Genomic DNA, 13,722 nt, shown 5'->3' with positions numbered 1-13,722 from the left:
TCAAAGTTGAGTAACACATTTCCCATCTGAAAAAAAAAAAAAAAAAGACTTACAATATAAAAGATTTTGAAATTTTTAAAATAAAATGCCTTATTTAAATCAAAGTTCCATTTACCAGTTGTGTTCTGACATTCCTAGTACTCTGTCTGGTTCAGCTATGTGCTATTGGTAAAGCAAAGACTACACAGCCTTGCTACCACTTTTATTAGACCCCTGCAAGTAAATTAATGATCTGAGGTTTCCCTCCATCCAAACTTCTTTAGGGTACTTTTTGTAATACAACTGAGATGTAGTGATAATGAACAATGGAAAATGCGTATATTCTAGGACCCATACATTTATGAATTATAAGCTCCCCAAATATGAATTCCTGACATTATTTTCCTTTACTATCAGGAAGAAAAAAAAGTACTTCAGATTGAAAGGAATCTGTCTTTCCAAGCATAAATATGTTCCTAAAACAAACAAGAATCTGTCTTTCCAAACAATCTTGGTAAGGATGTTTCTAAAATGAATGAGTTAATCAATATTATGCTGTTAATTTTGCCTTTTCTTTCCCAGGTTAGTAGGTCTGAAYTGAGAGCAATAGACCTTGGACTCTTAAGCCAAGTGCTTGTTGAGCACAGTAATGTGGGTTATGGAGCTGGATGGTATCTGGACAAAGTTATCATCCATGAATCAGGCAAGACTGATGACCAATATGTGTTCTTATGTCAGCAATGGTTAGACAGCGGAGTTGGTGATAAACAGATGGAACGAATGCTGAGACTTCTTGGAAAAGTCAGAAATGAGATGCTGACAGGGAATATTCRTGGTAAGATCTAGAATCATCAAAGCTGGATTAGGCTTTTTGTTTTAATTGTAACTGGCATTTTTTTCAGGTTATGTTTAAGACTAAAACAGAAATRTAACTTAGATGTGAATAGCATCTTTCAGATAAACTCTACAACCAAACACTTTCCAAGGCTGCTAAATAAATTTAAAATGGTCAGAGAATAAAGACTAATATTAAGTGATGGAGGCAATGAAGAAAGTACATTTTCAGTTGAGGCTTGTAAAAAGATGTAGCAGAAAGAGGTAGGTTGCTCCATATGGCAGTCAATGCAGAGCAGAAGGCTCCTGCAACACTGATGATATCACAAGAAGCAACACAGAATCTCTTCTTTTAGCAGAATGAAATTTTCCCGTATGTTCACATATTTGCAAAAGCATTTTGCTTTCACTTGCAGTTTTCTTTTTTACTTATATCAATGTCATGAGTTGTTGCAAATAGTTACTTGACCGGAACACAATATTCTATTCAAAATGTTTAAAGAAGAGCACTAAAACTCAGAAAGAACTTAGACACTAACAATTTAGACAATTGAAAATGTCTTCTATTCTTTGCCATAATGCTGGTTTTCTTAGCTCTGTCGTATGTCATTTATAGAGATATAAAATGTTGTTTTAGATAAATTTGTGAAATTTAAATTAGAAATAGTAGATCAGCCTATGTTAACTAATCCAAAGTTGTGCAATCAGAATCAGCAATTTTTAAAATGATCTACGTTAATTTTTATGCTCATAGGTATTCCATTTTATGCTCTGAGATTTTTATATTACGCATAATTGCAGTCACAGATAGTAGGATGTATTCTCTTATTTAGATACCTATTTTTGGTCAAGTAGCAGATATTTTTCATCATCAAATAGAATATAAAAATGATGTTGCAGAGAAAACAGAATCGTATGATCATAGGATCTGTGGGCTTGAGCTAATTTCATGAAAATAATGGCAATATAAGAAATACCTATATGGTATCATTGAAAATATTCCCAGGCTCTAAAAAATTAGTCTCCTTTGGTGTCTCATATAGACACAGAATAAGGCAAGCTTCTCCCCAAGTTAATGMAGAGCATCAGTTTACAGTTGGGTAGAATCTGTCTTTGTTAGCTGATAATATAAAAAGTGTGAGAAAACTTGTGTCCTTATTTGTAAAACTTAAGCATTATCTGAATGTATCTATGCAAAAATGTTCTCCTTCCTCCGCTTCCCACACACAGTCCCCAAAATTTTGAGCTCAGGCTTGCTAATATTTGCCAATATTTTCCAAACCTATGATTAGTAATATTCAGTTCTTTCTCTATTCAAAGTCACTTCTGTTCTTGATATATAACTTTAGAAAAAATATTACAAATAAGCAAAGAGCCTAAAAGAAACAGGAAAAAAAAAAAAAAAAAAAAGCATCAGCAAAGCGTATTACATCTTAGGGAGTCAGAAAGTATAAGGATAAAGTGGGACTTATTAAATATCAAGCCGAGTCAGACTTTATAAGAGATAAAAGAATACTTTATTTCCATTGAGGACCCATACTGTTTCCACTGAGGACCCATAATTATCCATAAAAGGACAAGTGCAGGGTCCTGCACCTGGCGGGGGGTAACCCCAGGCACCAACATAGATTAGAGGCTGACCTGCTGGAGAGCAGCTCCACAGAGAAGGACCTGGGAGTCCTGATAGACAAGTTAACCATGAGGCAGCAGTGCCCTCATGGCCAAGAAGGCCAATGGGATCCTCACTGTATCAGGAAGAGTGTTGCCAGCAGGTCAAGGGAGGCCTTGGTCATGCCCCTCTCCACAGCTCTGGTGAGGCCGCACCTGGAGCATTGGGGGCAGTTCTGGCCTCCCCAGTATAAGAAGGAAGTGCAAATTCTAGAGAGGTTCCAGCAGAGGGCAACAAAGATGATTAAGAGGGTGGAGCATCTGTTCTACGAGGAAAGGCTAAGTGAGCTGGGCCTAGCTTGGAGAAGAGAGAGAATCTGATCAGTATGTATAAGCATCTGAGGGGAGAATGTAGGGAGGAAGGGGCCAAACTCTTCTCAGTGGTGGGCAGTRATAGGACAAGGGATAATGGGTGTAACTTGAAACACAGGAAGTTCCATCTCCCTGTGAGGAAGAACTTCTTTCATGTGAGGGTGACRGAGCCCTGGAACAGGCTGCCCAGGGAGGTTGTGGAGTCTCCTTCTCTGGAGGTCTTCCAAACCCACCTGGATGCCACCAGGTGCCCTGTGCTCTGGGTGCCCYTACTGGAGCAGGGGGTTGGACTAGACGATCTCTAGAGGTCCCTTCCAACATTAACCGTTCTTTGAGTCTATGATTCTGTAATGTTCGTAAGGGAAACAAAATCAAAGGTACTCACAGGAATGAAGCAACTGGAAATCACCAAATCTGAAATACAAATGGTGCTCTGAGAGTTTCATGTAACCTCCACGGTGTCAAGCAAAACAGTTTCTGTACTGAAAGAATGTGAGAGAACAGGGAAAAGAAATAGCAGATCTGATAGTCAGGAAATAACTTTATAAAGACAAAAGATGTGACTTGAAAACAGCAAACACAGTATCTATTTTTTAAAAATGGAAAGCATAATATTGGTTATAAATTAAATTTAATTATAAATTTAAAATTGGAAAACATAATAGACCTAGTAATCAATCATATGCAAAGAAGAAATACATTGTGAGTTTATTAAAGATAGATTGAGAAACAATGTTGACAAGCTGATACTTTTTTGGAAATATTCTCTCACAATAGGAGAAATGCAATGACATAAAAAGTGTCTAAATTTCAGTACCGATTTTAATTGCTTAATRGAAAACTACTAGGTAATAATTAGAAAGTAGAAAGTAGTAGAAAATTGTGATGAGCGAGAGAAAGGAAAATGGCAATGCAAATGCAATTTGCTGATGCTAAAATGTCAAGAAATATTATTAGGAGCATTAAGTGGTTGTGTAATATACTTAAAGACCTTGAGAACTGGAAGAAAAACATTGGAATGGAATTCTGTACCACAAAGCTTGAACGCAACTGGGACCAAATCCTACTAAGGAGGATTTGTAGCTCTTAATTCTTACACAAGTACTAATCCAAAAAAAAAAAAAATTAGAAAAAAAAAAAAAGTCTCTGTATCTCCACACTTGTAATGTTTTACTATAAGAGTTCATCAATGGCAACTGAGTAGGAGAAATACCTGGGCATCTTATGTGATCACAGGATAATATTGAGAAAGCAATGTGATGTGCTTATGAGTAAAGCAACTGTAACCTTACATGCATTAAGGCATTGTCCATAAAGATAGAGAAGAAATAATAGAATAGAGAAGAAAGAAACAGTGATATTTCATCTGGAGTGCTATGTACAATTGTGATCACTTGTGTCCAAAAAGCCTTGCTCATATTACAATAGTTGTAAAGCAGATATAAGATGATGATAAGGGATGCAGCAAACATTACCTACGAAAGGTTATAGAAAAAGCTTGGTGTAATTAGACTAGCAGATTAGTAGCTGAAAATGGATGCAGTTGTGATCTATCAAATTAATGGGGATTTACCCAGCAAGGAGGAGGGAAATGAATTATTTAAGCTAATAGATGTAGTTACATAAAAATAAATGTGTTCCAGCAGTCCATTAAAGTCATTTTGTAAAAATTAAAATATTTCTATTCAAAAGAGAGCGAAATTTTGCCATTGTTGTTYTTAAGACTTGACTAAAAAGAAGTTTTAAAGTAGCTGCTTTCAAACTAAATCTTGACAAATATATGAAAGAGATTATATGATAAGGTTAACATAGTAGTAGAGAATTGGGCTTTATGATCCAATAGATAACACTTCCAGGCCTGTGTTCCTAGGCAATTATCCATTGACAGTTTAAAGGCTATTTCATCACTAAGAAGTTAAAATATCTTGGATTATGTTAATGGGAATATGGTAAATTTTCAGTCCAATTCCATTTTTGATGGATATCCTTGGTTTCATTTATTTTTAATGCTCATAGACATAAAAATGATAGCTATTTATGATTAGCAGTGAAATCATAACCATTGAAGGTATTTTATATCACTTTAAGATATGTGAGTGCCAATTTTTTACCGTCACAGAGTTCTGAATTCACAATATGGATCTTCATCTTCTGTAAATTCACAAGGCTTTATTTACAGTAATTTTCACTAGACCAAAAGGATTTGCCTGTGTTGATTTTAAGTCTGGACTTTGCGGGAGAAATATGACAATAAACTCAGAAAATCACAATATTCATTACTTTGAGTAAAATTGGCTTTATTTTACAAAGCAAMTATTTGAAATTATAAAAAGCAACTTCTGGATTACTTGGCATAAGCAGAACTTGGTAATCTTACTATCATACTAAAAATCAGTTGTGCTCTATTCTGCACCAGCCCAGATGATAAAAGCCTCTCTGTAGAAGTCATGATTTTTTAAGTTGAAGTGATGGTCTTGATGAGCCCTGAGAATTCCGTGTATTCTGTTGTCATGAATGAACTTGTTAAAATCAGTTTAGTCAGTGGGAATTTTTGACTGGTCCAGGTTTTTGGTTCTCCAAAATGACTTGCTAATGAGCAGTTTCACTGAGCACATTAGAAAGAACGGGCTGTTACAGAATCATAGACACTAACCCAGGAGCCTATCTGTTCTGAGTCTTTAGCCCTTATGAGCCTTTAGATGACTTCCAATTCAGTTAGAGCATTCAAAAGACAAGTRCTTCAAAGCAGATCGTTAGTTTGAATGTTAATTGTTTTTCTTTTTCAATATTATTTTCCATTTTTCTTAAAAAGTAAAACTCTTTATAAGAAAGTTTGAGTGTTTTCTGTTTCTCTAAAGAAGAAAAAAGTCTCCATGACTAATTTCTCTATAAAGATCTCTTTTGAAGAACAGATAAATAAAGTTTTGTACTTCACTGGAGTGATAGTTTTAGCTACTTTTGATAAATATGTCACACTTTAGGTTTTAGATCAGTTTATCTCGTCAGCACCTTGCTGAAGAATATCGGTAGCAAAAAATAACATTGTTTTAAATTGTTCCTGAAACAGTTGAAATTACAAAAAAAAATGCAAATATGATTGTGAATAATATCTGTTAGAAAGTATGCTGCTTTTGATTGCTGATAAATCAAAAAAAAAWTAAAATCATTAGATAAATATTTATGAGGGAAAAGAGACCAGTGAATCAGCATGGCCCTTCATAAGTTTCTAACATGTAACTTTCTAACTTTATAATTTATGCAAGCTTAAAAAAAGTTAACTGACTTTCATTAGTTTCTAACATAGCTGTCTTACGTGCATGGTCCTAACAGATCGTATGATCTTTAAAGGATCACCTATCTCTATTTAAAAGGCGCGATCCAGATCTTTTTCTCTCTGTGTGTACTAAATTAGTGGATTTATTATATTTCAAAATTCTATCTCAATGAGAAAGTAGGATTGAGTTTCCAGAAACAACCTAACTCATTCTGTTACTGATTCCTGTATTATTTTGGACATTCAGCCAATCTATTAATTATTTTCTATTTTTTTCTTCAACAGGAACTTGGGATGTCTTTGTCACAACTACTGATGTTTCTTGCATTAGTCCTACAATGTCTCTAACTGTATGTGGTGAAAAAGGTACCTGTAATTCAGTCACATTTCCCAAAGGATCTCTTAAAAAAAAACAGATTTACAAGACTTCAATTGAATTAAGTAAGAAATTCAGTACTATACACAAAGTTCGCCTAGAAATTGAAGAATCTGGAGAAGGAGGGACTTGGCATTGCCGTGAGGTAAAAAACTAATCATAATTATAGATTATGAATTAATTATAAAATTCATTTTTTCATATACTATGAACTATACTATATACTGTTTCAAGTGGATTTCTAGAGGGCATATATACTGATGTGCCATTATCTTTAGCATATCCAGGGGCCCCTTTTCAGAACTGTAGCCACTGACATTCATAGCGGTATTTACATAATTTCAAATTGGCTGTTGCATGTAGTGGACGCACTGATCCAAGGCAAATAATTAAGTGAGACACTGGAAATGTCTTTTGATGAAAATATCTGCCATTTAAGTTGGCATGTGAAAAAAAGAAATGAACAACAAAAGTGACAATTTTTCTTCTGATGTCCAAGATGCTGAAGCTAAAATCTGGCATCACTCTGAAATTGCTGTGGCAGTCAGTATACAAAAAGTATCTTTATCCTCTTATCCTGGCAAAATGAAAAGAAGTCTAAGSGAAAGAATCATCTTCTTTCAAACTACAACTACACTTTTTCCCTTAATATTTGTATTTTGTTCTCATTAAAAATTGGAGATAGAATAATTTTCATTTTTGATGTGTGATATTAGAAAGCTGAACCTCCTGACATTTGACTGGTAGGCARTTTGTTAATTTTGTCTTCCTAGACAGATAAAATATGCCTTAGTAACAAATCTATTGATAAAATTAAGGCTACTTCTTGGAGATTATAGGAGACTGGATCACAGTGCTATGTGACAGAAACTTGGCACTTGTAAGCAGTGACATCTATTAGCCTGCATTAAGTCATAGCAATGACTCAGTGCTAAATTAGAGGAAAAAAAAAAAAGAAAAAGAAACACCTTTGCTTAAAAGGATAAAGGTAATATCCACATTTACATCAGATAGGACTCTAAAGAGGAAGAAATATAGCCTTTTCTGCCCCATTGTTCCATAGATTTCATAGCCAGACTGAATGACTCCTTAGGTGAAATATCTAAGCTGGGCATAGTATCTATTATCAAAGACAGGTTAGCAATCTATTTAAACTGCTGGTCTGAACCAGGATGGTCATTTCTATGCTATTTTATTTTGATTTTACAAGACCAGACTTCATTGAGTTTTCCCCTTTCTATCACAAGTAAATGCAGATAATTGGTTGAATTCCATATTTAGGTTCAGAATTCACTTTTATAACCATCACTGAAAAACAATCATTTCAAATAATTTCCTGATAGCAAAACCTATATCATTTTTTTTAGGCATTCAAAATATTTAGTAATATAATCAATGTGATGCATACGTATATATGATATACATATCATATATGTATGTACTGAACATGCCTGAATCCTACTTTTTTTTTCTCCAGCTACTCTGAAGGAGAAAACATTCAACACTGAAAAATGTTACTGACATTTCTCAAAGTGGAAAGGGGCCCGTAGACCTTTCTTTTTCACTCATATACTGGATAAATAAGTTACAAAAAGGAACCTTTCAGAATCTTTCCAAAACATAATTCCCCCTACCACAATCTCTACAGCAATAATATTGGCATCATTTTATTTTGGAAGGTCTTTATTCTGTCCTTTTTAAAAATAAAGTTTTAGAATATTTTYTCTTCTACTGTATTATTGAGATAATGTGCTCTCTCTCATCTGTGAGTAGTAGCCTCCTGCTATATAGCAGTCTCCTGCTATGGTTTGTGTTAGAGCCCGTGACACAGACACTACAGCTGTTTCTTTTTGTTCTCCACTTAGGTAAAGCTTCAACACAGAGAAAGTAAAAATATTCTAGAATTTCCTTTCTCTCGCAACTTTGCAGATGGTGAAGGATTAACAGTGGCAGAACTTCCAGTCCTCACAGCTGGTTTGCCTTTTCCAGCAGGTTTGTTGCAAATCAGAAACACTGGAAAAATTTGGTCAAGATTTTCACAATAGTCCAAATGACTTAGCAGATACTTTCTATTCATTCTAACCAGTGAGGCACGACTAGGTGCAGTCTACCCAACTGTTCAAAAAAGGCTCAGTTTATTTGTTTAGTTGGGCATTTTTCATTCCACATCTGATTGATATGGTTTTGCAACATGTAAAAGACATGCAGWAAAGGGTTTTGAACAGAATTCAGAGTTAAGCTGTTAAGCTTTTYCTTATCTAGTTCTTTCTCAGAACAAAGGAAAACCAAAGGTAGTAAGTCTCATAGTGTAATTTCAGATAAGAAAGAGATCCATAGCCCCTAACACCATAAACTTTGTTTTCCTAGAATTTCAAGCATTCTCTAATGAACTAGTAGTAAAATATCTTAAAATGCCCTTGTATGAGTTGTGTCTTCAACATCTCAAGACTAGATTATTTTAGTTTACTCTCTGTACTTAAGAGAATTCATAACCAGACTTTGCAAAGAACGCAGCAGTTCTTATCCTGAATGGATATTCTGCCAAGAGAATATCCTAATCCCTTCTATTTTTTTTCCAGGAATTTAAGGGTTTTGTGCAGTAGCCCAGTGCATACCTTTTTTCCTATATTTCCATAGCTAGCCTCAAGAAAGACACTTAAACAGAAGCTCTATGAAGATGAAGAGTGCTGCTGGGATATTCCCTGAAAAGGCACCTTGCCGCTTCAGCACTTTCATCTTTTTCTAAAGGAGCACAGATGTTTAAAACTAGGAATATTCTTCCTGTTTCTGAGGAGCACTTAGCAAGAGGACAGATACTGTTTTTTTCTACCTCCTTCCCACAGTCATTAYCTTTTTAATGGAAAGTTCTGGGCTTTTTGCTTCTTTCTTACATCTGAGGCCACATCACCGCATCGTCTGCATCGTCTTATGCATTTCTCTGGAGTGTAAATGTGCACTTAATATAAACAGCCAAAAATGCCCAAATGAGGAATCATAATAAGTTGTCAGAGAATACACAACCATACTTGTAACAGTCTGCTAAAGCAAATAGCTGAAGTAGGACAGTGTGGAGAGTGGACAACTGTGATTGGACCACAATTCAGAGGAAATACMAAATTTGCCCTTTTTCTMTCTGAGCTCGKTTTCAGTTAAATCCAGTGAGGCTCGGAACAGGCACAGTGAGGCTGTGCTTTTTATGTAATTTAGTGTTGTTCATGCCTTAGGAGACAATTCATAGGAGTGCTATAAATTTAMATACATACAAGTGTGTGGTAGAGTATTATTTACATGTTTTTGTAACAACTGGTGATGTGTTCATTATCATCTTTCACTTTTTCTTTTTCCCTGTGTTCCATGCCCACTCACAAACTGTGGTTATTAATTGCTTGTTTTTTCTAATTACAGTGGATCCTAAATTTTAATTACAGTGCTTCTACGTRCTTTTTTAAACATCATAATTTTATTTGCCCTTTGAGCGCTTTGGGAGGGAAAAAAATAATAATAGTAATTTATTGTATTTTTGTTTACTAATTAAGCTTCTTAATATTTTTTTTATTAGTTCAGCTTTAGTACTTCTTTCTTTTTTTCCCCTTCCCAAAGTGAAAAACTATGTCCTCTACATCATTACGGGAACATCCGCTGGGGCAGGAACAGATGCAGATGTATTTGTCATGTTGCAAGGTCTTTGGGGAGATACAGGCAAAAGAAAATTAGTAAGAAAAGGAGATGATCATTTCACTAAAGGAAAGGTAAGCATCTCATTTCTGTATGATATTTTTTCCCGATTTTTTCCAGTTCATTTGAACTTAATGAAAATATGGTGGACCCTCTGAAGTCTTGTTTGCAAATGCCCTGTGTTTTAAGTGTACATGTGTGTGCATAGCCATATCGATATGTTAAGCAAAATATACTGATGCTTATGCAGTCTATGCCAACAATTCTGATAAAGAGATAAAATAAATGAAATGACAATATCAAGCACTTCTAGGTTTAATTTTGCCAATGCTGAAGGTTTTTGATTGCATGCCAGTGGCTTTCCTGGGTATTTGCTGACAATAGAGCAATGAGTAGACTCTATTTCCATTAATTGTTCATTTTTCGCTTGCCAGTTTTCAGGGTAGGGCTCCTTTTCCTACTTTCTCTGGGTTCAGTTCTTGTCCCCTACACTGTACAAAGGAGAGAGTCTCCCTCTTCATAGATATAGACCAGGCAAAGCCCAGTGTTACTGCCAGAGATGTATTTACCTGCACCATAGTAAATACAAACAGAAATTTGAGAGAATTTAGCTACTAAAACAACCACAGAAATGGAGAAGAGTTACAGTAAAAAAAAGCATGTCGTTGACACAAAACCTTTTTGAAAGCTCTAGACTGCAAGAGTGAAACTTGCAGATAAAAAGGTACTAGATTTTTTTAAACATGCAGTAAACTGTGTGTCGTATTTTTTGCAGGCTGCTATTTTAAAATAAGGTTCAACATTAAAACAATTAAGAAAAAGAAAGATTCTGAAATAAACATTTGTTCAAAAAAAATAATTTGGGATAGAGTTTATCAAAATGAAAATTTAGTGCCTCATAATCAGAAGCACATTTTACAATTTACATGTGTCTTATAATGTGTATGCTCTTATACCTTCCTGAAAGCTTACTGCATACTATGACTATGATACTCTAACTACTCCTTGCATTGGTTTAGAAATATGCATGTAAACTATTTCCTTCTGCTGACCAGTGTCAGTCACAGTGACAGCGTTTCTCTAAGGAAGTCAGCTGTCAGATCGTCTTGTGTTGATAACAAAAGCAGAGACATGATATATAAGATCTGGAGGATGTCCTAACTACCTGTGAATTCTATGGAAGTTAGAGAGGGTCATTCCCTGCTAGATTTGACCCATTTTAAATTAATATTCGTAAGATAATGGAGAGACTTTAAATCTTTGCTTTGAAAGGCACTAAATATTTGTGGAAAAGGCGTAATCATTTTCCTTAATTTTGAAATACAAATTATAATTTATTGATAAATTGCGTTTGAGTTACTACATATTTGAGATACATTTCTTTTGGTCTCATGGAGTAAAATGAGTTTAATGTAAATGAAATTGCTTTTAGCAAAGTAATTGAAAAGCATAGTAAACTCTTGATTTGCTCCTTGTCCAGTGAAAATAAAATAAAAATATTTGATTAATCAATTAAAACTATATTGATTCTGCAAGCAAGACCCTTGCCTTTGCAGCAAYGTTTTGTTCAAGGCATGCTTTGGAAATTTCCCAATGTTTTCTTTGCTCTGTCTCTGAAGAGCCTCTCAAGTGTCGAATGCCTCTTTCTATACCAGCCCAGTCCCATATTGTGCTGAGCACTCCTGCAGTCAGAGAATCTGGACTTGGTGGTTTGAGGGATTTTGGATCATAGCAGACATGAAATTTGCATTCTAAATATTCACAGTTGTTCTGACATTTTAGAATGTGCTTTTCCTTGCAATAATTTTCCCCTTGATTATACAGTAACAGTTAGTGAACTGGAACAGTGTTTCTGTTAGCAATCACATCAAAATATGGTTTTAGTCTCACAGAACATCCGCACTTCTGCAAACAACATCTTAACAATGCAAGAATGCATAGAAATATTTCAATATTCTGAGGATCTTGGAGATACAGCCTTCTCACTTATCAGGTCTTTTATTTATATGAGGTGGGTTATGTGACAGTAAAGGATTAAATTAGCTTTTTATATCTGAAGAGTTGCCCTTGTGTCTTTCCAAAGTCCTTACACCTATGAAGCCATTTAGAACTGATGTGCATGAATTTTYCACTTCACCAGTTAGCTCTGTGTAGTTTACCCCGTGATGGAGGTAGTAACATGGTCACCAAGAAAGGCAAGTTTCCTAGTGATCCCTCAAGTAAATGATGCTAGGACCAGTGCTGCAAGCACTACATTTTTTTTCAAGTTGTTCTGACATTGGTGCTGGGTTTGACCTTCTCCTAAAAGCTATCAAGGTAGGCAGAGTGATCTCTGTGCACTTTTTTATGCAGTTCAACTTCTATGAATTGCTAGTACRCTTTATCCATATGTATGATTCATATAAATCAGTTTAATTCTGATAAATGCAACCAACTATAGTCTTCAATCAAGTGTAGTCAACACACATACATTTTGAAAATGCATGTTTTTTAGAACAATTCCATGAAAWATGGTAAAATATCCTAGATGTGTTCTGAGGAAGGCTTTTTAATATTTTAATCTCTCTGTGATGGAAATGATTGTTATTTTAAGTACTCTACTGCAACAGCAAAATCTCTGGGAATTTTTACTTCATTCTATTAGTTGTTGGAAAGAGAAATTCTTTATCCTGCCCTATATTTAGACATCAGCTGCTCAGGTTGGTACCATGGTAACTGTAGCGCATACAAAAACTGTCAGTAAGAAGTGACTGCTGGTGTTCAGTTTTGGTACTTTCTTACAGCTCAAGCATTGGTAATTTAAAGATTACTTCAGAAAAAAAAAACTAAAAAAAAAAAAAAAAAGCAAAGAAAAAAACCCTAAGAACACGAAATATGGCCAGAATGTGGGACAATATGTTGTGGTCACTGTTAAGAAGTTACTATTTGTCTGCAATGCCCATATCATATCACATCTAGAACTGTACTATTCTGTTACTTCTGATAAAACTGTCTTGTGGAAAGGGAAAGCATACCCGACATGATTAAATAATTGCGAAGTGCTRTTGACCCAAATATATTAATCTCAGTTATAGGCTGCCAGCCAAGATACTGTAGTATGGAAATGAACAGTAACATGGCTTGGTCAAAAAATAGGAGAATTATTCAGGTGAAAGTTAGGAACACATGGAATACCATCATAGAGAAAGAAATAGAGGTTGTCACAAACCATGAGAAGAAAACCAGAAAGACAGAACATGATTAAAGGTTTAGATAATCCTGGAASAGTGGAAAATATCTGGGCGCTGTATGTACTCACTAATTACACTGAGGTGGAATTTCACAGTCAGTAACAGATTTATAGGAGGTAAACATAGAACATACCTTTGAAATCATCTAGTTGGACTCCCCTCATAACATAGGCCATTGTATTAGAACTATGTTGGAAAAAAGTAATCTTGTTTTCCTGACATTTTTTCAGGCAAGAAGAAATATAAGACTTTGTTGCCAGGAATTAAAAAGTGGGCAAAATTAATTAACTCTAAAATGAATTACTTGGGGAGTTGTTCTCTTTTTACTTACATCTCAAAAATAAATTAAAGAAATCAAATGTCTAGAAAGAAGT

The 13,722-nt window shown here is 34.8% G+C and overlaps 1 protein-coding gene across 1 annotated transcript in view; it reads left to right on the top strand.

The window, feature by feature from the left end:
• Positions 1–13,722, top strand: part of LOC112956589 (lipoxygenase homology domain-containing protein 1) — a 124,683-nt gene that overhangs the window by 88,814 nt on the left and 22,147 nt on the right. Inside the window, exons 30-33 of the mRNA XM_026050096.1 lie at positions 562–814; positions 6,353–6,588; positions 8,309–8,435; positions 10,044–10,192. Of these exons, the coding sequence (XP_025905881.1) occupies positions 562–814; positions 6,353–6,588; positions 8,309–8,435; positions 10,044–10,192 (765 nt within the window). The remainder of the gene's footprint in view (positions 1–561; positions 815–6,352; positions 6,589–8,308; positions 8,436–10,043; positions 10,193–13,722) is intronic.

Source organism: Nothoprocta perdicaria, unplaced genomic scaffold, assembly GCF_003342845.1.
Source record: "Nothoprocta perdicaria isolate Ctin4 unplaced genomic scaffold, notPer1 scaffold_65, whole genome shotgun sequence".
NCBI classification, from domain to species: domain Eukaryota; kingdom Metazoa; phylum Chordata; class Aves; order Tinamiformes; family Tinamidae; genus Nothoprocta; species Nothoprocta perdicaria.
This window is presented reverse-complemented; position numbering and strand designations above follow the sequence as displayed.